The 21,597-nt window shown below is 37.3% G+C and overlaps 1 protein-coding gene across 2 annotated transcripts in view; it reads left to right on the forward strand.

The window, feature by feature from the left end:
* Nucleotides 1-21,597, forward strand: part of PKD2L2 (polycystin 2 like 2, transient receptor potential cation channel) — a 43,222-nt gene that overhangs the window by 619 nt on the left and 21,006 nt on the right. Inside the window, exons 2-9 of one of the 2 annotated variants that reach the window (XM_040444560.1) lie at nucleotides 348-449; nucleotides 2,039-2,172; nucleotides 3,769-4,025; nucleotides 7,155-7,376; nucleotides 11,174-11,402; nucleotides 13,288-13,458; nucleotides 13,746-13,927; nucleotides 21,421-21,541. In XM_040444560.1, coding sequence (XP_040300494.1) covers nucleotides 348-449; nucleotides 2,039-2,172; nucleotides 3,769-4,025; nucleotides 7,155-7,376; nucleotides 11,174-11,402; nucleotides 13,288-13,458; nucleotides 13,746-13,927; nucleotides 21,421-21,541 — 1,418 coding nt within the window. Of the gene's footprint in view, nucleotides 1-42; nucleotides 450-2,038; nucleotides 2,173-3,768; nucleotides 4,026-7,154; nucleotides 7,377-11,173; nucleotides 11,403-13,287; nucleotides 13,459-13,745; nucleotides 13,928-21,420; nucleotides 21,542-21,597 lie in introns of those variants that run through there. The other variant, XM_040444559.1, reaches the window with a different exon arrangement.

Raw genomic sequence — 21,597 nt, forward strand, 5'->3', positions numbered from 1 at the left:
TTTCTTTCTTTCTTTCTTTCTTTCTTTCTTTCTTTCTTTCTTTCTTTATTATTTATTTATTTGTATTTTGCTTTTTCACTTTCAGACGGGACTATTGAGAAAACGTCCATGTCATAAAATTCATTAGTGTACAGTCATAAAGTGACTGCCCGCTCACCCCCATGGGAATGTTGTAATTATTCCTCCTTCATGAAAGTGAGAATAAAAAAAATAACCAGAAGCAATTGGAGCTTGCCTTCACACAGTGTATCAGAATAAAAGTGGAAAACACAGTTCCATCATGGTTACTTATATACTTTATAAATTACATAATAATGTAAAGAAAAAATTTGTTTTATGTCTCACAGGGGCTCCGAAACCTAAGCTGCATTACAGAAAGGAAGTAGAAATTAGAACCACACTTCAGGAGTTGTCACTCTACTTTATTTTTTTAATAAACCTATGTATATGTAAGTACAGATGTAGATGAAGACACTGAACTAAGAAGTTATGTGGAGGTGAAAAGTAAAACATATGTACTTTACCACAGACTTTCAGACTAAGACTTCTAAAAAAAGTATTGACGTATTTTAGACCTATCTTAAATTCCTTTAGATGTACACTATTTCCATCTTTTAAAGGGCAAAGCTTTAAGTCACAGACATAATGAAAAGCTTTCATCGTCAGCATTGATTGAGTTATTACTTTTAGTTGTCAGTTCTTTCTTGAGTACAGTTATTCCCTTGAGTTGGCAATTGTCACATGATGTCTTTTAGAACCATGTTGATACATTATCTCAGTTTCATAGGTCAAACTACAAATGAGGCCAAAGAAGTTAGTCTTGTCTGCTTTGCTCTTTTCCCTGGCCTATTGCACAGCTGTGTGATAGTAAAATTGCACAACAGTAAAGTATGCTGGTGCCCAATCACAGAAGGTATAGAACAATGCAAATCTTTAATAAGGAGACTAGGAAAACATATCAACCTGCATTTCACCTGTCTGTGGGTCAAGAGCATTGACTGAATCAGTATTAAGGAGTATTTTATCCTTTGAGTGCCCAACAAATAGTAGGTGTAAGCTCAATGGCCAGACGTATCACAAGTTGACATGGCCTACACATTGGCAATTATATATCCGTTAACTCCTTGGTATAGTTGGAGTGAATTTGGGTCAAATCTTGATTGAAAAGACAACTCCAGCTTAGACTGGTTTTTAAATGCTTATTACAACATTTGGGGAACAGAAAAATATAAAAGATCATAATTCCATTATTCACAGATATAAAAAAAACCTTTTTATAATTAGGAAGAATTGAAAGCAACTTAAATCTTCATCAACAGAGGATTTGTTTAACATTTTGGTATATACAGTGAAATAATATGGAACATTAAAGCATGGCATAAACTCATGTGCCACGAAGTAATGTTGAAGATAGATACTTGTAAAAACTAAAAGGTTTCTAGCAAAAAAAAAAAAAAGAGAGAGAGAGAGAGAGACACAGTTAGTCTATACCCTTCTCTAAAACCTACCCACCTACTCCTAGAGAGAGAATGAATATTAGTTAATAGTTTTAAAAATTCTTATCTTGTGCCAAAACATGGTTTAAGTGCTCCACATGCATTATCTCACTTCTCATAACAAAACTATCAGGTATTATCCTTATGATGGGACTCAAATCATCTGTTTGATTTCAAAGTCCATAGCTTTAACTATTTACCATTATATTGCTTACTGTAAAAATAGAGAAAAAGCTAACTGGCAGAAGACTATGCATAATGCGATCTCATTTTTGTGAAAATAAACTTATTTTCTTTATAAATGTGTAGGCATACAGAAAAATCTCAAGAATATGTGCTAAACCTAACTCTAGCAGTGAGATGACAAGAAACTTCTTCCTGTTTTGTATATTTCTATTTTCATTTTTTAAATTACTTTTATAATTAGTCAAGAAAAAATTTGGATTTTCAAAACAAGATTGGGAACAAAATCTAACTAACTTTTAATCCTGATAAACTGACTTTTTAAAGACAAATTTGTAAACAAAAATTCTTCTCCTTAGTGACTTTTGGCATGGTAAACCCACATATGTATTACTTAAACAAAGTTATGTCATCTCTATTTTTGGACACTTCTGTGCCTGGTGATGAAAGAACCAACTTTAAGTCTATTCACAGCATAACTGATTTTTGGAAGGTAAGGTATCATGTGACTGAGAATGAAGTAGCTTATGGTATTGCATAAACAAACTCTTGGCACAAGTAATAGGCACTGGAGACATATTTGTTGAAGGAATGAGTAAAAATGAATATCATTTATTTAAACTTTTAGAATCAACCAATTAGTAAGTGTATATTGAGAACCTATGCTCTCAGTGTAATAGGGTTTTTATAACTTTTAAAAAAGTTATACTTTTTTTAACACTATCTTTGCATTTGGAAAAACATTATGTGGGGTTAGGATCCGCATCAAACTATAGTTGTGTATAGTGAAAATTATTCTTAAAAAATCCTTAAATGGGGGCGCCTGGCTGGCTCATTCAGAAGAGCAAGTGTCTCTTGATCTTGGAGTTCTAGGCTTGAGCCCCACTTTGGGTGTAGAGATTACTGAAAAAAATAAACTTAAAAAAAAATCCTTTCATGGCCTGTAAAGTGAGAGATATATAATTTTGGTATGCAGCCCTATACTGTGTGTATTACAGTAATGTACAGTATATAATCAAATAAATAGTACATATGTAAAATATAACTTTATAGTGTTTTTAACTATGTGAGAGAATCATTCCATCAACATTGGAACAGATTTGTTTTTTACATCACATTTAACTTAGCAAGATGCTCACATTAAGAGAACAGAAGTTTCAGGTATCCCAAGTCGCAAACATTGGGGCACATAAAGAAGAGATAGGAATGTTTTCTAGAGGTGATGACAATTCAGTTGAGTTTTAAAGGATGAGTAACAGGGCATTCTAGGAAGAATAAACAGTACATGCTATAAGTAATTCTACATATGGCACTTTGTTTGGCATTATAGGCATGTAGAAGATGAGGTGGAAAGGGCAAACTATAAACTGAACAAGAGGTCAAATCATGAATGTCATGCTAGGAATCTAAAACCTATGAAAGAGACAAGGTCACTTCCTGAGAGGGAGAGGGGAAGTGTGAGATGAGGGCAGATGATTAGAGGTCATTGGTATAGACCAGGTGAAATATGAAAGAAAGAGGAAATTTCCCCCGAGACTAGAAGTGGAGATCACCCTGCTTCTTTTTTATTGTACTGTCTTGAAGTATGCATGGCCAGTGGCAAAGAAAACAAAGGCAGAAAAGAAAAAACTGAACCCTGGGTTTGGGATCTCTTAGAAGGGCAGAGCCAAGAGTAGCAGTTGCCACCACTGGAGTTAGTGGGGAAGGGGAACACAGACAACTCTGAGGGCAAGTCCTGAATTAGGGCCATGACAACCATGAATACATGGCTATGGGCATTGATACTCTTAGGGGACAATTGTTGGTGTACCCCTCATATAAGAAAGGGTAAAAGGTTGTGGAATTAAAGGAGTTAGTATTTCTAAAGAACTAGAGCATTGCCTACTACCTAAGGGCTCAGTAAATATTAACCATCTTCATTATCCTCCTCGACATCATCATTTCCATTCATGTTAATGGTGGCTTGGTCAATAATTTTCATACTCATACACTCACTGACTCATGCTTTTAAGGTAATGTTAAATGTAGATTCTGTTATACAAATGACATGAAAATACTTTTCCCATAACATTTATCTTTCTATATGAAGTTTATGGAAGGACCCCTTTTGGAAGGTCTGTACTGGGATGCATGGTACACGAACAAGACTTTGTATAATCTAAAGAACAGCAGTCGCATCTACTATGAGAACATACTTTTAGGAGTGCCCAGAGTCCGTCAACTAAGAGTCCGCAACAACACATGCAAGGTCTATTCATCCTTTCAGTCTTTGATGAGTGAATGTTATGACAAATACACTTCTAGCAATGAAGATACGTCTGATTTTGGCCTTAAGCAGGAAACTGAGTAAGTAGTTACATGTAACTTTTTCTAGCCTCTTGCCTTTGTACCTTTTAAAAACTGGGAAAATAGGTATATTTTACAAATAAACCAACAAAGGTCTGGCAGGTAAGGAGACTATTTCAATAATCGTACCAGAGGAAGACTCAGAGGAGCAGTGTTTAGAAATGTAAGAGTGGGGGTGCCTGAGTGGCTCAGTTGGTTAAACGCCCAACTCCTGGGTTCAGTTCAGGTCGAGATCTCACAGTTCATGAGTTCGAACCCTGCATCGGGCTCTGTGCTGACAGTGAGGAGCCTGCTTAGGATTCTCTCTGCCCCTCCCCTACTTGCTCTCTCTCTCTTAAAATAAATAAATGAACCTTAAAAAAAAAAACTTAATAAAAAAAGAAACGTAAGAGTGAACCTGTTATTTTGTTTACCAAAGGATATAAGAGAGTATTCTTTTTTTTCTAACTCGGGTATATGAAGTGCTAAGTCGTTCCGGACACAGGGTAAGGAATCTGTCTACGCTTTTACAATACTCAGCTTTTCAGTCTCTGACCAGACTCCCTCAGACCCATGCCAAATGCTTCTTGGGACCCCAGGGAGTGTCTTAAGTGTGCTCCGCCGCTTCCCTCCTTTTTCACTCTGGCTGACTTCAGCGATACCTTCCGTTATTGCCAACGCTGAAAAGGAGCAGTTATGCCGTGGCGGCACCGCATCTGATGACGCCTTCCCAAAGGTATTCTAGCAGGGTTCTCCAAATTGGCTGAGGCTAATTCTGTCTGTACTGAAAACATGAAACCCAAAGCCACTGACATTTCCTCCCCTCAATACAGAAACTGCTGGTATCATTGCTTTTAGGATCCTATGAAAATCATAGGGGGCAGAGAACAAGTTTTTTAATTTAATACTTATCAAAATGTTACAAATACAAATATCCACCCTTTCCTATTCACAGTTCTTCAGAAGCAGCCCCTTTTAGCTCTTTTAGTTGTTTCTTTTGGTAAATACTTCCTATTTAAGTTTATTTATTTCTTTTGAGAGAGAGAGAGAGAGAGCACAAGTGGGGGAGGGACAGAGAGAGAGGCAGACAGAATCCCAAATAGGCTCCACGCTATCAGTGCTGAGCCCAATATGTGGCTTGAACTCACGAGCCACGAGATCGTAACCTGAGCCAAAATCAAGAGCCTGATGCTTGACCGACTGAGCCACCCTGGCACCCCTGTACATCCTATTTCTAAATAATGCGCTTTATACTGCTATTACTTGATTTTACAGTTTTATGTACCTACCATCTCTGTCATGAAAGTCGTCTGTCATGTGTCTCTCCCTCAACACACTTTTCTTAGCCTGTAGTTAAATCATAATTTTTGTTAATCATGAGTCGATTAACAATTCAATTAACAAGTTGATAACAAGTCCATTAATGATTCATATTATAAATATGAACAGTGATTAAAATTTGTTTTGTTCAACAACCTCTCCTATAGCCCCAAAATTAATCATTGCATTGTGGTTTTTGTTGATTTGTTTTTCCTTTGTTTAAGTTTTTGGCTATACTATAGGATAGCAATGTATAATTCTCATAAATCTAATAAACGCATAAGTATGCTGACACAACACCTTAAATATTACAGTACTATACACTACTTCTCTTTCAATGAAAAATTACAAAATAAATCAATTACCCAATTGCACATTTTAAACTGGAATCTGAAAACTAATCTGTTAGGTATTCTAATATTCCAATTTCTCATAACAACTACAAGTAATTTATTTTTTTTAATTTTTTTTTGACATTTATTTATTTTTGAGACAGAGAGAGACAGAGCATGAACGGGGGGAGGGCCAGAGAGAGAGGGAGACACAGAATCTGAAGCAGGCTCCAGGCTCTGAGCTGTCAGCACAGAGCCTGATGCGGGGCTCGAACTCACGGACCGTGAGATCGTGACCTGAGCGAAGTCAGACGCTCAACCGACTGAGCCACCCAGGTGCCCCCAACTACAAGTAATTTAAATACCAAAATTAACACTATAGATTTGGAATCGTAATACTTATCATTCCCTAATAACCAAATTAATAATCAATGTGTGCTTGTTTGTCCATCTAAAATGAAACATTCACTAATTAAAAACATCATAAAAATTGGAAGTAGGAGAAGGTTGGTATAATAAATGTTCTTGTTTCATTTTAACAACCATGTGGAAAACACTGGAAAATACAACAATGAAATTATCATTAAATCTGAGTATTTTTTCTTAGTGTTACCACTTATCCCTCCTCCTGGAAACAAACATAGTATTATTGATAGAAAAACGAGTTGAAGCAATGCATCTTCAGATAATCCTTCAAATCTGTTTGAGGAAACTGAACAGGGACTGAAATGAGGAGTTAAGGCTTTATGTTTTGAAATCGCATAATTAAGTTAAAAGTAGAAAGGATGGAAACAATTTAGGTATGCTCATTTTACTCTGATTTATGAGTTTTCATTATAACAATATAGACATTGTAACAAAGCTCTTCTTTATTGACATTTATAAATGGTACATGACCTGTAGAAGACAGACTATGAAGCCCCACTTTTACCATACTGAAATAGATATTTCCAAATCACAGCCCTTGATATTCCTGTCCTACAAAAAGCCTAAAGATCTCATAAGACAACAGAGACATGTATGAAAGAAAAAAAAAAAAAATCATTGTTCTCTCGATTTTAAGTTCCCTGAGGCAACAGACGGATTTTTTTAAAAAAACTTTTCTCACAGCATCTAATCCAGTGTGTTGCCCACAATACACACCAAAAAGTGAAAACATATTAAATCTTGGGGCACCTGGGTGGCTCAGTAGGTTAAGCGTCCAACTTCAGGTCAAGTCATGATCTCACCATTTGTCGGTTTGAGCCCCGTGTCAGCGTCCACGTTGGCAGCACAGAGCCCACTTGAGATTCTCTCTCTGCCTCTCTCTACCCCTCCCTCACTCTCTCTCTCTAAATAAATAAACTTTAAAAACTATATTAAATCTTAATCCTTAACTCATTGTCTTGCTTCAAAATTACTGTGATACTTAATACTGCTTTTTTTTTTTAAGGTTAGCTTATGCATATACTTCAGTCAGGCTTTCTCATCTCTCCATTATTCTTTTTATACCTAATAGATGGAAGTACTCTACTCCTAATAGTAGCTCCCCTTGGCACTGGGGATTTGTTGGTGTTTACCGAAATGGGGGATTTATTTTCACTTTATCAAAATCAAAATCTGACACAAAAAGCAAGTTCATTAACCTTCGACTCAACAGCTGGATCACAAGAGGGACCAGAGTTATTTTCATTGATTTTTCGTTATACAATGCTAACATAAACCTGTTTTGCATCATCAGGTAAGTGACTCAAAACCGTAGTATATTGGGTTTTTTAAAATATAATTTATTGTCAAATTTGTTTCCATACAACACCCAGTGCTCATTCCAACAAGTGCCCTCCTCCATGCCCATCACCCAATTTCCCTCTCCCTCACCCCCCCATCAACCCTCAGTTTGTTCTCAGTCCTTAAGAGTCTCTTATGGTTTGGCTCCCTCCCTGTCTGTAACTTTTTTTTTTTTAAGCCTCCAGAGGGGTGCCTGGCTGGCTCAGTCAGTGGAGCATGAGATTCTTTTTCTCAGGGTCTTGAGTTCAGGACCCATGGAGTTCAGGGCATGGAGCCTCCTTAAAAAATAAATGAAGGAATACCCGGGTGGCTCAGTCAGTTTAAGCATACAACTTCAGCTCAGGTCATGATCCCAGGGTTTGTGAGTTCAGGCCCTTCATCGGGCTCTGTGCTGACAGCTCAGAGCCTGGAGCCTGCTTCACATTCTGTGTCTCCCTGTCTCTCACTGTCCCTCTCACTGGCACTCTGTATGTTTCTCTGTCTCTCAAAAATAAATAAACATTAAAAACATTTTAAATAATTAATAAATGGATTAATTAATAAAATAAATAGCATCCAGAGCCCTTGTTAGGGTTTCCAGTTTGTGTGTTTGCTGAGATTAAAATCATAGGCCTCAAAATAAATACAATGAACTTATGCCAATAATGAAAAATGTGGTAAAGCAACATCATATTCATTGTTTCATTGTTTTGGAAGATATTCAAGAACATGGAGAATTACATACAATATGTCAGTTTTATATTAAGAACACATAGTCTTATTTCTTGTCATTCTGCAGCTGCACAGATCTAACATTTAGTCTTGATTACTTCCTCTAAATCAGATCATTCAGATCCATTGATTTGCTTTCAGAATGAGCTTCTTTAGTAAGGTATGAATTCTTGTCTCGAGAATGAACAATTTAAATTTCAAACAATATATACCAGTACCCAGCATCCTAGAACTGGCTAGAGCCTGTGGTGACCTTGCAAAAGTGGCCCCAGTTCTTCACATCTCCGCCATATAACCTCACGGTGCCCTGCCACTCAGGGAGGGGTGCACTTCCCTGGCTCCTAACCTGGGCTCATCTTTGTGACTTGGCATGGGAGCAGATAGGATACAAGCAGAAGTTTGAAATGAGTTTGCACATTAAAACTTGCTCTCTTGCATTTCTGTCCATTGCACGATACGGACATACATACCTGGGCTAACTTAGACCCAGGAGGATGATGAGAGACATTCCTATAGAAGGAAGAGGAGGAAGAGAAAAAGAAGGAAGAGATAGTGGGAAGAGACAAAACTATCTAAAGAGAAAAAATTATCTCCATCAGTCTGATGACCTTAGGTCATCTGCCTAACCTGGACCATGCTAATTGGCTTTAGGCCTGTGTTATAGAACCAAACACTGGCAAAGGAAATAGGATTGCCATGATTGGATCTGCCTGGGGATTGAATCCACTTTCTCTGAGTGCTCTGGGAATGGTGGATGCCTAATACAGTAGGGGTTCTGTAGAAAGGAGGACTGGGATAATGACTGCTCGAAAAGCAAAAAGTAGTGTCCACTAAAATCTCAGTGAGCCACTTCTCTCTCATGAGTTTTACATTTTTACTCTGAATGAAATATGGACTCGGTGTCTACTCTGATTAGAGGATGTTGCCCTTGTGCAACAGTGACAGTGAAACACAGCCTTGGACTTTAAAATCTGTACAAAAATAGGGGCTCCTGGGTGGCTCAGCTGAGTTAAGCATCTGATTCTTGATCTTGGCTCAGGTCATGATCTTATGGTTCGGGAGATTGGACCCTGCATCAGGCTCTGCACTGATAGCGCTTTGGGTTCAGGCTGATAACACAGAGCCTGCTTGGGATTCTCTCTCTCCTTCTCTCTCTGCCGCTTCCCCACTCTCTCTTGCTCTCAATCTCTCTCAGAAATAAAAATAAACTTTAAAAAAATAATAAGAAAATAGAATAAACCCTGTACAAAATGAATAAAATAAATGAATTCTCTTAAGTAGCCAATGGATATTACACCACTTATTTTATAGCTTTTTTCTCTTTTTTCAGAAAATAAGAGCTTTTACCAACATTAATCACTCTTTCCAATAGTCCTGATCAGGATAAAGAGGACAAGTCATTTGTATGCCTTAAATAAGAGGAGAAACATTGGGATAACTGGCCTAAAATCATACAAAGAACTCCTTGTTACCCCTAGACTAAGTCCAGATTTCCTGTCTGTGGGTTTTATGCTTATTCTGTGTTACCTTTTAAAATGTTACTTTTTAGGGGGGCCTGGATGGCCCAGTTGGTTAAGTATCAGACTTCGGCTCAGGTCATGATCTCGTGGTTTGTGAGTCTGAGCCCCACATAGGGCTCTCTGCTATCAGCACAGAGCCTACTTTGGATCCTCTGTCTCTGTCTCTCTGTCTCTCTCTCTCTCTCTCTCTGCCCCTCTCCAGCTAGTGCTCTCTCTCAAAAATAAATAAACATTAAAAATAAAATAAAATAAAATGTTACTTTTTAAAACCAGCAGATTTTGAAACTTTAAACTGGTAGTATATCTAATCAGTAGTTGTAGGGGAGCACATTACTTAAGTCAAGACCTTATTCATTTACTTTCCTTTTTGCAAACACATCTGGCAAACTAAACAATACAGTTCCTTTTTTCCCTTATTAGTGTACATGTCAGATCAAAATATTGGGTTTGTTTCACTTCACTCACTTATTCGATGCTGTGCACCTACTATGTGCAAGGTGAAACAGTTTTAAACAGTTCTGTTTTCTATTTAACTGGTTTTATTTATTTACATATTTTTTCGCAGCACCTTATTCCAGTCCCAATAATATTTGCTAATATTTCTAAGTGGGAAAATTACATCGTGATAGAGATACTCGTTCTTTAAATTACTGCCAATTCTTAGCTATCTAAAGTTGTAGAGAACACTAGAAATACTGTGAACAACGTCAAATATTTTTATTTAATGGTGGAATTAATTTTTATACTTCTGTTTGCATATAGATCCCTGTATCCAACATCCTGTGTGTAAAGCAAACAGAAAACATTTGTTTTAAGTAGAATATATAAGCTTAACATTTAGAAGCAAGAAGTGTCTCTGCTAATCTAAAGGGGGAGAGTGTATTTTCCTTCTCTGAAATAATCAAGAATTATGCATTTTGGTGGGAGTCCTAATAACAGTAACCAACCATGTACTATTTTCTTGAACATCATCTCATTGTCCTGTGGAGATAAAATAGTATTCCCAGTTATAACCAAACAATCTGAGCACAAAATAGGAAGAATGTCTGCCTATAATCACATCTTACTTTCTCCACTGTGTTGGTCTCTGACCACTGTGAATATTCAGAATACAAAAAAGTGGAGCCATTAAAAAATAAGTAAATCTGGGGCACCTGGGTGGCTCAGTCAGTTAAGCAACTGACTTAGGCTCAGGTCATGATCTCCTGGTTCATGAATTCAAGCCCCACATCAGGCTGTCTGCTGTCAGCACAGAGCCCATTTTGGATCCTATGTCACCCTGTCTCTGCCCCTCCCCTGCTCACACTCTGTCTCAAAAAGAAATAAACATTAAAAAAAAATAGGCAAATCCACTAGAATTTAAGTTGAACACATGAGGCTAAGAAAACATATTTTGTACAAAATACCTGACTCTTAAAGTACACATCATCACTAATTAGAAACTTCACAATGAGTTAGGTACTGAAAAACAAATGCTTGAAATAAATACACAGTGACTTCCGCTAACCTAATTTTACAGATTGGTGGCAGAATTCCCTGCAACTGGAGGAATCATTACTTCATGGCAGTTTTACTCTGTGAAGCTCCTCAGATACGTTAGCCACTATGATTATATTATTGCTTCCTGTGAAATCACATTTTGTATTTTTCTTATTGTCTTCACAACACAAGAAGCTCAAAAAATAAGAGAATTTAAGTCTGCCTATTTCAAAAGTGTTTGGAACTGGCTAGAATTACTACTTCTGGTGGTAAGTATATATTCATATGTATTGTTCAAGGGAATCATATCTGAATCTACCAAGTAAGGAGGTTTTCTACTCATCTGGAACTTCCTTCAAAAGCTGCAAGTGTCGGGGCGCCTGGGTGGCGCAGTCGGTTAAGCGTCCGACTTCAGCCAGGTCACGATCTCGCGGTCCGTGAGTTCGAGCCCCGCGTCAGGCTCTGGGCTGATGGCTCGGAGCCTGGAGCCTGTTTCCGATTCTGTGTCTCCCTCTCTCTCTGCCCCTCCCCGTTCATGCTCTGTCTCTCTCTGTCCCAAAAAAAAATAAACGTTGAAAAAAAAAATTAAAAAAAAAAAGCTGCAAGTATCAATCATAAAAGGAACTGTCATAGTGCATACTAATGGTGTGCCACCAAAAAGATGAAGTCTCTTTCTTTCCTGAGTTAGTCCTTGAGAGGCCAGCATAAAGTTAGAATAGGTGATTCTATAGGTATTATGATTTAAAGTGCACAAGAGGTCTCCCTCCCCGACTCAAACATGTGTTTCTTATAGGGCCTCATGTTGAAAATCATGGTTATTTTTGGACATGTACTCTCCTGTGTTGCCTCAATCTGCTTTCCTCCTCACAATTTTGAAAAAAATATGCAAAATCAAGCCTAGGCAGATCCTGGAAGAGGGGGAAGAAGGGAGTGAGCAGCCAGAGGGTAGCCTGTGGGCACAGAGAACACCAGGAAGGGGGAGATAATCTCTGAAAGGAATTCCAAAAACTGTCCGTTCTCACCACTGGAACATATTAAAATAAACATAGATACATAGGCAGGGTGGGACAGATGGTAAGCAATTGGTCTTAGGAACAGTGAACAAATATTTCTGGCTTACACAACGTGATCTTTCACCCTTATTGACCCTTAGTTATAGCCAATCCAGAAATATAAGCCTTTTTTCCCAAAACCAGATTAAAAGGGTCTCAGAGTCAGAAAATGAGCCACCTACTTCTCTACTATCCCCGATAAAATTTACTATACAGCGTAACATTGAATGATTAACTATCTGAGCATTTCAGGCAAAGGTTCAAAGGAAGATTTTCATGACCGTTCTAAAGCGGTGATACTTGAGGTAACCTGGTTCTGAAATCCTCTTCTGGAAGAGTTGTCAGAGGCTCTCAAAAGGCTTATTTTTGTGTTACTGTAAAATATTTCTTCTAGTATTAGGTGGTAGAAAATATTAAACTTTTACATATCATGTGTATGGAAGTGTTGAGCTGCTACACTGTACACCTGAAACTAACGTAACAATGTATGTTAACTACCCTGGAATTATAAATAATAAATAAATAAATAATAAAATATAAACTTCTTGGTATCACGTAGTTACATGGAGCACAAACACAGCCTAGTCAGAATAACATAATCATTTTATACATTTGTGTTTTATAACTCAAAGAAACAAGCAGATAGTTTAGGATGGTCAGGTGATAAGTATTTTTCTACTTTTGTGATCATTATGCTATTTTAAACTTCTGTAAGTTGAGGCTTACTTTCTTTTTTTTTTTTTTTTTCCAACGTTTATTTATTTTTGGGACAGAGAGAGACAGCATGAACGGGGGAGGGGCAGAGAGAGAGGGAGACACAGAATCGGAAACAGGCTCCAGGCTCCGAGCCATCAGCTCAGAGCCTGACACGGGGCTCGAACTCACGGACCGCGAGATCGTGACCTGGCTGAAGTCGGACGCTTAACCGACTGCGCCACCCAGGCGCCCCGAGGCTTACTTTCATTCATGTAAAAGCCTACGTCTTATTTCTCCCTCCATTTTTATTAAACTTTTGATGAACTTGCTCCTTTGTCTGCTCATAGGCTGCAGATTTAGAGGTAGAAACCGTCCCTAATTTAACCTTTCTCATTTTTCCATTTAGTTGTGTTTTGTGGCCGTTTCCTTCAACATATACTGTAATATACAAATTTTTCTCTTACTTGAAGACCTGTTAAAAAACACTGAAAAATATTCAGACTTCTATTTTCTTGCATACTGGTACATTTATTACAACAATATAATTGCTATTACCATCTTTTTTGCATGGATAAAGGTATTTATATTTTATTATATTAAATACAGCAGATTAGACATATCTTTTACTAACAAAATGGGAACTGAAGCTGCAACGTTATGAAAAAGCAAAAGGATTTTCTTAACTATAAAGTAATTATAAAAGTAGTTTTGTCCTGGAATGATTGTGGGCTAATCCTCAAACACTCCTATCATTAAGCACTTCCTTTAATTTGAAGCAATTTTTTTCTGAAATTAATTTAACTTACTCTAAGTAATTGTGATACTGAATATTCTTCTATTTCAATTAACTTTGTTCTTTTTCAGATATTCAAATTCATAAGCTTTAACAAGACAATGTCTCAGCTGTCAACAACCTTGTCCCGCTGTCTCAAAGACATAGTAGGATTTGCCATCATGTTTTTTATAATATTCTTTGCTTATGCTCAGTTAGGATTTCTTGTTTTTGGATCACAAGTTGACGACTTTTCCACTTTTCAAAATGCCATGTAAGCTGTTAGCACAAATATAGTTCTATTTACTAGTTTATAAGGAAGGCCTATGATAAGTAGTAACATACATTTTAACAAATTTAAACTTGGTTTTATATTTTCAACGATGGCAAAATACCTGTCACACTCAAAGTAGTGTTTAGCATTAGAAGACCAAATGGATGGTGCAGTCCATTTTTTAAATATTACAAGGTCAAATTAGAAAGATAATTTTTCACTTTCATGGGGATTGTTAAATATAACAGAAATTGGCTTCTGTGTCTCTGTAATAATTTATTCTCTGGGGAAAAGCAAGCTTAAATGTTTTCCTTTAAGAGCTCCATCTTTAGGATCCTTTTATTGATACTGATCTGATTATCCTTTGCTGATCTGGCAAAGCTGTGTTTTAAAAATATTTTTAGACAAATAAAGCAATTAGACAACACACTTATAGAACTGATCAGTTAGAATCCTTAGCAAAGTTTTCAGGCTTTTTTTCTTTTTAACTGAATAATTTAAATAAATTTACTCTCCTTTCTGGGTATGTAAAACAAGTTCTGGTTGTGTAAGAAAATTATGATAGTCTAAAATATCAGTTCTCAAAATATGTTCTGTGTAATTTAGACCAAGATTGGGGGGAAATGGCTTCATATTTAAGTAAGTTTGGGAAATTTTGCATCACTCTGTTGGAAATTTGTAGTGCATATTAACAGATGGCTCTAAGAAAAACTGTAATAACTTTCCTAACTTTAGTTATGAATTCTCCAAACTTATTTGTCCATGCCCTTTTATTTGATTTTGGGAAAACTTTGGTGTAAAGAAATGTTCTAGATTGCCCTCTTTTTACCATCCGCATGGAAATATTTGAAGTGGCATTTATATGAAATTTCATTTATCAGTAGTGAAAAGAAGAATGAACTAGGAACCCAGAGGATATAATTCTACTTTTGAATTCTGCCACTTAGCTCTTCAGCTTTTCTAGACCTTTATTTCTTTATCTGCAAATGAAGGAACTGGATTAAGTTACTACTCCCAATGATCCCTTCCAATGTCAAACAGCCTATAATTTGAGAAGTCTAATTAGCTTTCTCTTGAGTGAATTAGGTTTGCAGTTCCAACAACTTCTCGGTCCTTTCCTAGGATTTTAATTCAAGTGTTACTTAATAATAAAACTTAGTGGTACTGGACATCGATTATAAATGTAGTAATTTACAGAACTTGGAAACTGTTCTTACCCTAGAGAGTGGGAAAGAAAAGAAGTATAAGGCTCAGCATAAACAGGTAGACAACTTTGGAATGCATTAATGAAGACACTTCTGCTTTTGGTAATGAAGTGCTAGGTTATTGAGATCAACCTCCTCTTCAGGACAATTTAAAAAGCTAGATGACATATAGATAGCACTAAAGAACTAACAAAAAAAGAGAGTAAAAAGTGGACCAAAATCAAAAGGCAAGAACCCAGAGAAGTAAGCTCAGCATCCAAGGCTTCTTTTGCCCTCCTGTTCTGTGAAGCTGATAAGGAATTTTTTTTATTGTGGTAATACATACCTAAAATTTCCCATCTTACCCATTTCTAAGTGTACAATTCAATGAGATTAAATACATTGATATTGTGCAACTATCAGCACCATGCATCTCCAGAATTCTTTTCATCTTCTAAAACTGAAACTATGCTCATTAATCAAGAATTCTCCACTTCTCCCCTCCTCCAGCCCCTGGCAACCACCATTCTACTTTTTGTCTCTATGATTTTGATAACTCTAGGTACTTAGTGTATCGCACAGTATTTATCTTTTTGTGACAGATTTTGCTTAGCATGTCTTCAAGATTCATCAATGTTGTGCAGTATGTCAGAATTTCCTCCCTTTTTAAGGCTGAATAATATTCCATTCTATGTATAAACCACATTAAAAAAAACTAATGTTTATTTTAGGGAGATAGAGATAGAGCATGAGCAGCGGAAGGGCAGAAAGAGAGGGAGACACAGAATCCCAAGCAGGCCCCAGGCCCTGAGTTTTCAGCACAGAGCCTGATGCTGCGATCAAACTCACAAACTGTGACACCATGACCCAGTATGAAGTCAGACACTTAACAGACTGAGCCACCCAGCCTCCCCTAAACCACATTTTGATTATCCATTAATCTCCTGACGGACATCTGCACTTCTTCTAAGTCTTAGATAATGTGAATCATCCTGCTATGAATATGGGTGTATAAATCTCTCATCAAGACTGCTTTCTTTTGGGGCGCCTGGGTGACTCAGTCAGTTAAGCGTCCGACTTTGGCTCAGGTCATGATCTTGCGGTCCGTGAGTTCGAACCCCGCGTTGGGCTCTGTGCTGACAGCTCAGAGCCTGGAGCCTGTTTCGGATTCTGTGTCTCCCTCTCTCTCTGACCTCCCCCATTCATGCTGTGTCTCCCTGTCTCAAAAATAAATAAATGTTAAAAAAATTAAAAAAAAAAAAGACTGCTTTCTTTTAAAAAATTTTTTTTGAATGTTCATTTTATTTCTGAGGGAGAGACAGACAGAGACAGAGCATGAGCAGGGGAAGGGCAGAGAGAGAGGGAGACACAGAATCCGAAGCAGACTCCAGGCTCTGAGCTGTCAGCACCGAGCTCGATGCCAGGCTCAAACTCACAAACCATGAGATCATGACCTGAGCCGAAGTCAAACGCTTAACAAACTGAGCCACTCAGGTGCCCCAAGACTGCTTTCAATTCTTTTTGGTATACACCCAGAGGTGGAATTGCTGGATCATATGGTGATTCTATTCTGAATTTTTGTGAGGAACTGCCATGCTGCTTTCTACAGTGGCTGCGCCATTTACGTTCCCACCAACAGTGCACAAGGGTGTGTTCCCCCACATCCTCGTCAACACTTGTTATTTTCTGGACTGTTTTTCTTTCCTTTCTTTTCTTCTTCTTCTTTTTTTAATGGTAGCCATCCTAATGGGTGTGACATGACATCTCATTGTGGTTGGGATTTGCATTTCCCTAATGGTTAGTGATATGGAGAATCTTTTCATGTTCTTATGTTGGTCTCTTGACGGTGTTCCACAGGCTCTGTTCACTTTTCTTCAATCTTTTTCCTTTCTGTTCCTCAGACTTGGTCATTTCAATCATCTTATTTTAAGTTCACTGATTTTTCTTTTCTTCTGCATGCTCAAATCTGCCTCTTAATCCCTCCAGTGAATTTTCATTTCAGTTATTGTATTTTTCAGCTCCATAATTTCTTCTTGGTTTCTTTGAGGTTTTCTATATCTTTATAGGTACTTCCATTTTGTTCGTAAATTATTTTCTTGACTTTCTCCATGTCTTTTAATTCTTTGAGCATCTTTAAAAAGGTTTGTTTTAAAGTCTTTGTCTAGTAGGTCTGCCATCTGGTCTTTCTCAGGAATAGTTTCTGTTGGTGAATTTTCTTCCTTTGATTGGGTCACACTTCCCTGCTTCTTTTATGTCCCGTCTTTTCTTGTTTTTGTTGAAAAATGAATATTTGAATGTAATAATGTGATAACCCTGGAAATGAGACTCTTGCTCTTCACCAGGGTTTCCTGTTTGGGGTTTTGTTGTTGTTGTTTATTGTATACTGTTTCTGTGCTGAGAACTATCCTGAGGTGCAAAGGTCTTCTCAGGTCTTTACTGAGCCTGCACCTTTCCATGGGCAAACGTGGTGACTTTCTAATTTCCTCTGTATATGTTGTTGCTTTTGAATGTCTTCAATGCCTGGCTCCCAAAAGGGGAAAAAGAGAAATTGAAGGGGGAAGGGAGGGCACTAGCCCTGTAATCCCAAGGATACTGCTTCAGCAAGAGGCAGAGGGACTTGAAACAGACAGGGGAACATGCGCATCTCTGTCTGCACCCGTGTGATCAGAAGGAGCAATCAGCAATCTAAACACAGATCCCTGAGGGTCCTGATTGCCTACCCTGGCTCCCACAGGTTGCATACAAGCTGTTCCAGAAACCCACGCCCGCCCGCCATTGGCTGGGGGGGGGGGGGGGGGGGGTGGGGGGTGGGAGGTGGGTAGCTTCTGACAAACCAAAAGTTGAAATTGACCAAAGTTGGCTAAGCCTTCCCCTGGAAATTGTAAGCCATAAATAGACCCAGAGTTCCAAAGTAGTTACATCAGACAAATTCTGCCTATGTGATTGTTGTCTAGGTGGGGAGACATATTCCTAGTAGTTGGTTTTTTTTCTTCTTCAGTGTTTTTCAGTTATCGTATCACCTTCCCCAACCCTTCTTCAAACCCTCCATCATCAAGGTATTTTGATAATCCAGAAGAAATAGTTAATGAACTGTGTTTCTGGCCACCTCTCAGGGAGAAGGAGACAGAAGGCAAAGTCTGGGGCTTGTATGAGGGTGCAGGGGCAGGATAGGGTAGCCAGGGATTGTCTGGTAACCTCTCTGCACATCAGGCAGGGAGCCTCATGTTAAAGGTGAATCAATCTGTCATGATCACCTAGATATTCTGGGAACTTTATGTCTTGAACTTGGATTAAGATGGCCCCGGGCTAGAATGCCTGTGTGTATGGGCACCCACAAACAAAAAACCACCCTGGAGAAAGGTATATTCATCCTAAGCCTCAAATTACTTCTACAAGCAATTTTTCAAACATAACTTACTGCCCATAGTGAAAAGTAACCTGGTACAGATGCAGGAAAAGTCAGAAGCCAGAACCAACAGATACAACAGACAATAGACTTCAGATAATGGAATAATCACGCAATACTTCTTATATTTAGAGAAATAAAACACAAGCCAGAAAATATCTTTGGAGAAAAGAACAGTATAAAAAGTGACATATTTGAAAGAGTATCAAAAATAGAATTCTACAACTGCAAATTATAGTAACTGAGATTAAAAACCTAGTTGACAGGTTTGACAGCAAACAAGAGATGAAGAGAGGAGGAGTGAAGTGAAAAATAGGCCAGCAAAAATTACTGCAAATGAGGCCTAGAGATACAAAAAGTGGGTGGAGAAGGTATGAGATATGAAACCTAGAATGAGAAGGCCCAATATGTTTAACCTGAGTTACAGAAGACAGACCGTTGACTAGAGACAATATTTGGAAAATGCTGAGGAATAGCTAAATATGCAATCTCTCCAAGTGAGAGACTGGGAAGTCATATTAACCACAATGTTATCTTACTATGGAAGAGTCTGTTAGCTATTTTAATTTATAAGAGAGAAATCTAGAAAGTTACCAGGGGTATCAGGAAGCTACAAAACAGTATTTTCATTTGACACAACCTTGTATACTAAGCAGTCATGGTGTTCCTTTTAGCTTGCGGGGACTGAAAGATACCAACTAAACTAAACTACAATTGAGAGGGGGAAATTACAATGACATTGTATTTGAAGTCTCCAGTTCCTTTGTGATTATAACCATTCAGCAAATTGGTTAGGGTTTTGTTATTCACATTATTTACAGAGCACAGGTACCCTGTATTTACAGAACACTCTGTCACTTTCCTAACAGAGAAAGGCTGAATGGAAGCTTTAGTTAATAAGGTAATTTCTGGAAAGGAGAAATGGTGCCCTTAGCTTATCTTTACTCCTATAAATCCAACTCAAGGATAAAAGATCAAGTTTGAAACACTAAAACAGAACTTTGGCCTCCTTCCAATTCAGCTTTTCTTTTTCTAGTTTGTGTAGAAGAGCATTATAAACCAGTATTAAAAGCTGAATAAATACTTTAATTATGATTTAATCATCTCTTAGGTACGGGGGATGAAATTCCAGGTAACTCTTGAGTCCTGAGACTCCAAGTAGCCTACTTCTTTGAGTACATTTTCTTCCTTCATTGTATATAACTGTATGCTCCCTTCACATGCTTGGCAGCAACAACCAGAAACAAGAAGCCTTCTTCCTTTTGACTGACTAACCAATCATGCAAAGTACCTACATACTATTAAAAATTCCATCCAGGCTTCCCCTTAAAATAAATAACTCATTTTAAGCATCCAACAGCAGTAACAAAATACATGAAACCATACAAAATACATCAAAATACATCAACCATAAATCAAAATAAGCCCAAAGTATCAACTGCCATTATTCCTAACCAGCTTATGAATTTTAAAAACTTTTTCTTTAATACTTTCTAAAATTTCTCCCATGAACTGCATTATTACTATAATCAGAAAAATTGGCGCACTGCCTTTTTCTTTTTAACTGTCCAATGTTAGAGCCCTGGCTTTACATAAGGAATATAAAATACATGTTATCCATTCCAGAAAACAAAATATGACTAATAAAATAACATGCTACTGTTACAAAACAGGAGTAACAGAGACCATTTTCCTATGTACTGTTCACATAAATCAAAGAAAAAATTTTAATTTCATCTAATTATTAATAATCTTTAAATTATTAATTTAAGATGATCAACTCAGGAACCTGAGTTTAAGAAATGGAAACTACAGTAAATCTTATTTCTAACCTAATAATCTACTGACCCACTGACCTACTTTGGAATTTAGGTTAAATCTGATATTTCTGGTACAGATGGATATATTAATGTTAATTAATTAGAAGTAATGCTTCAATTTAATTGACCAGAATAATGCAGAACCCAGGCAACAATCCTTAACTACATTTATCACCATTTATGAAAAATTCTAACTTGCTTCTGCAGATTGCTTAGGTTAGTATTATAGCTAGAAAGATCATTATTCCCAAGAGAACAATTTTAACTTGTAAAGATTCCAATACTTTTAAATTAATTGCTTAATGTAGAAGTACAGATGAAATTAAAGAGTTCTCAACTTAAAAAAAATAAAGAATGCATCTGCATGACTTATTAACATATATCCCTTATGTGTCTGGCAATGCTATTGCAAATTAGTGATGAGAAAATAGGACATCAGGTTGAGGAATCCTAATTCTACCTCTGTTAATACTGTGCTCAATACCTTAATTTTCCAACTTTAAAATTAATAAAATGAAGATCTATAATATTTTAGATGTTACCTTACATCAAATCCAAGATTTATAGTTAGTGAAGAAAATAAACCTCAGTGTCATGTTTGAGGATCATCACCAGGACTGTTTGAGATTCAGCAAGTGACAAATTGTTGGCATCTTATTTTGGCAGAAGAGGTGTACAAATTAAACATACTGTTGATATTAGAAATTTTAGGGTTCTTAGGTGTAGGTACAATTGAAAATCGCTTATTGGACAAGGTCAGGTAGTCCCAGTTTTAGAAGGACACAGGACAGGCTAAGATGGCCATTGCCAAGACCAGCTGGTAAGCAAGTATCTCACGGTTCCAATCTTGTAGGTGAACATTCATTAAGTGGAAGCCCATCATTTCCTGAATCACTGTTCAGCTACTGAAGTACCTTGTCTTGCCCTCAGGGGAATTTCCATACTTAGTTTTATAGAACTCTGTGTTAACTAGAGCCAGAGAGCCTGTGCAATATGCAGCTAGATACTTTCCTGGACACATGGGTAACCTCCATCAATTGTATTTATGAAGGGATATAATGTTTTTCTTTCTTCCCATCAAAGATTTGCACAATTCCGAATTGTTCTTGGAGATTTTAATTTTGCTGGTATTCAGCAAGCCAATCGTATCTTGGGGCCCATTTACTTCATCACTTTCATCTTTTTTGTGTTCTTTGTCCTGCTGGTAAGTACAACATGTATGTCCCCTTTTTCACTTCTAGTTTTTAGAATAAAAAATGA

This window comes from Herpailurus yagouaroundi, unplaced genomic scaffold (genome assembly GCF_014898765.1).
Source record: "Herpailurus yagouaroundi ecotype Mexico unplaced genomic scaffold, PumYag 192, whole genome shotgun sequence".
NCBI lineage: Eukaryota > Metazoa > Chordata > Mammalia > Carnivora > Felidae > Herpailurus > Herpailurus yagouaroundi.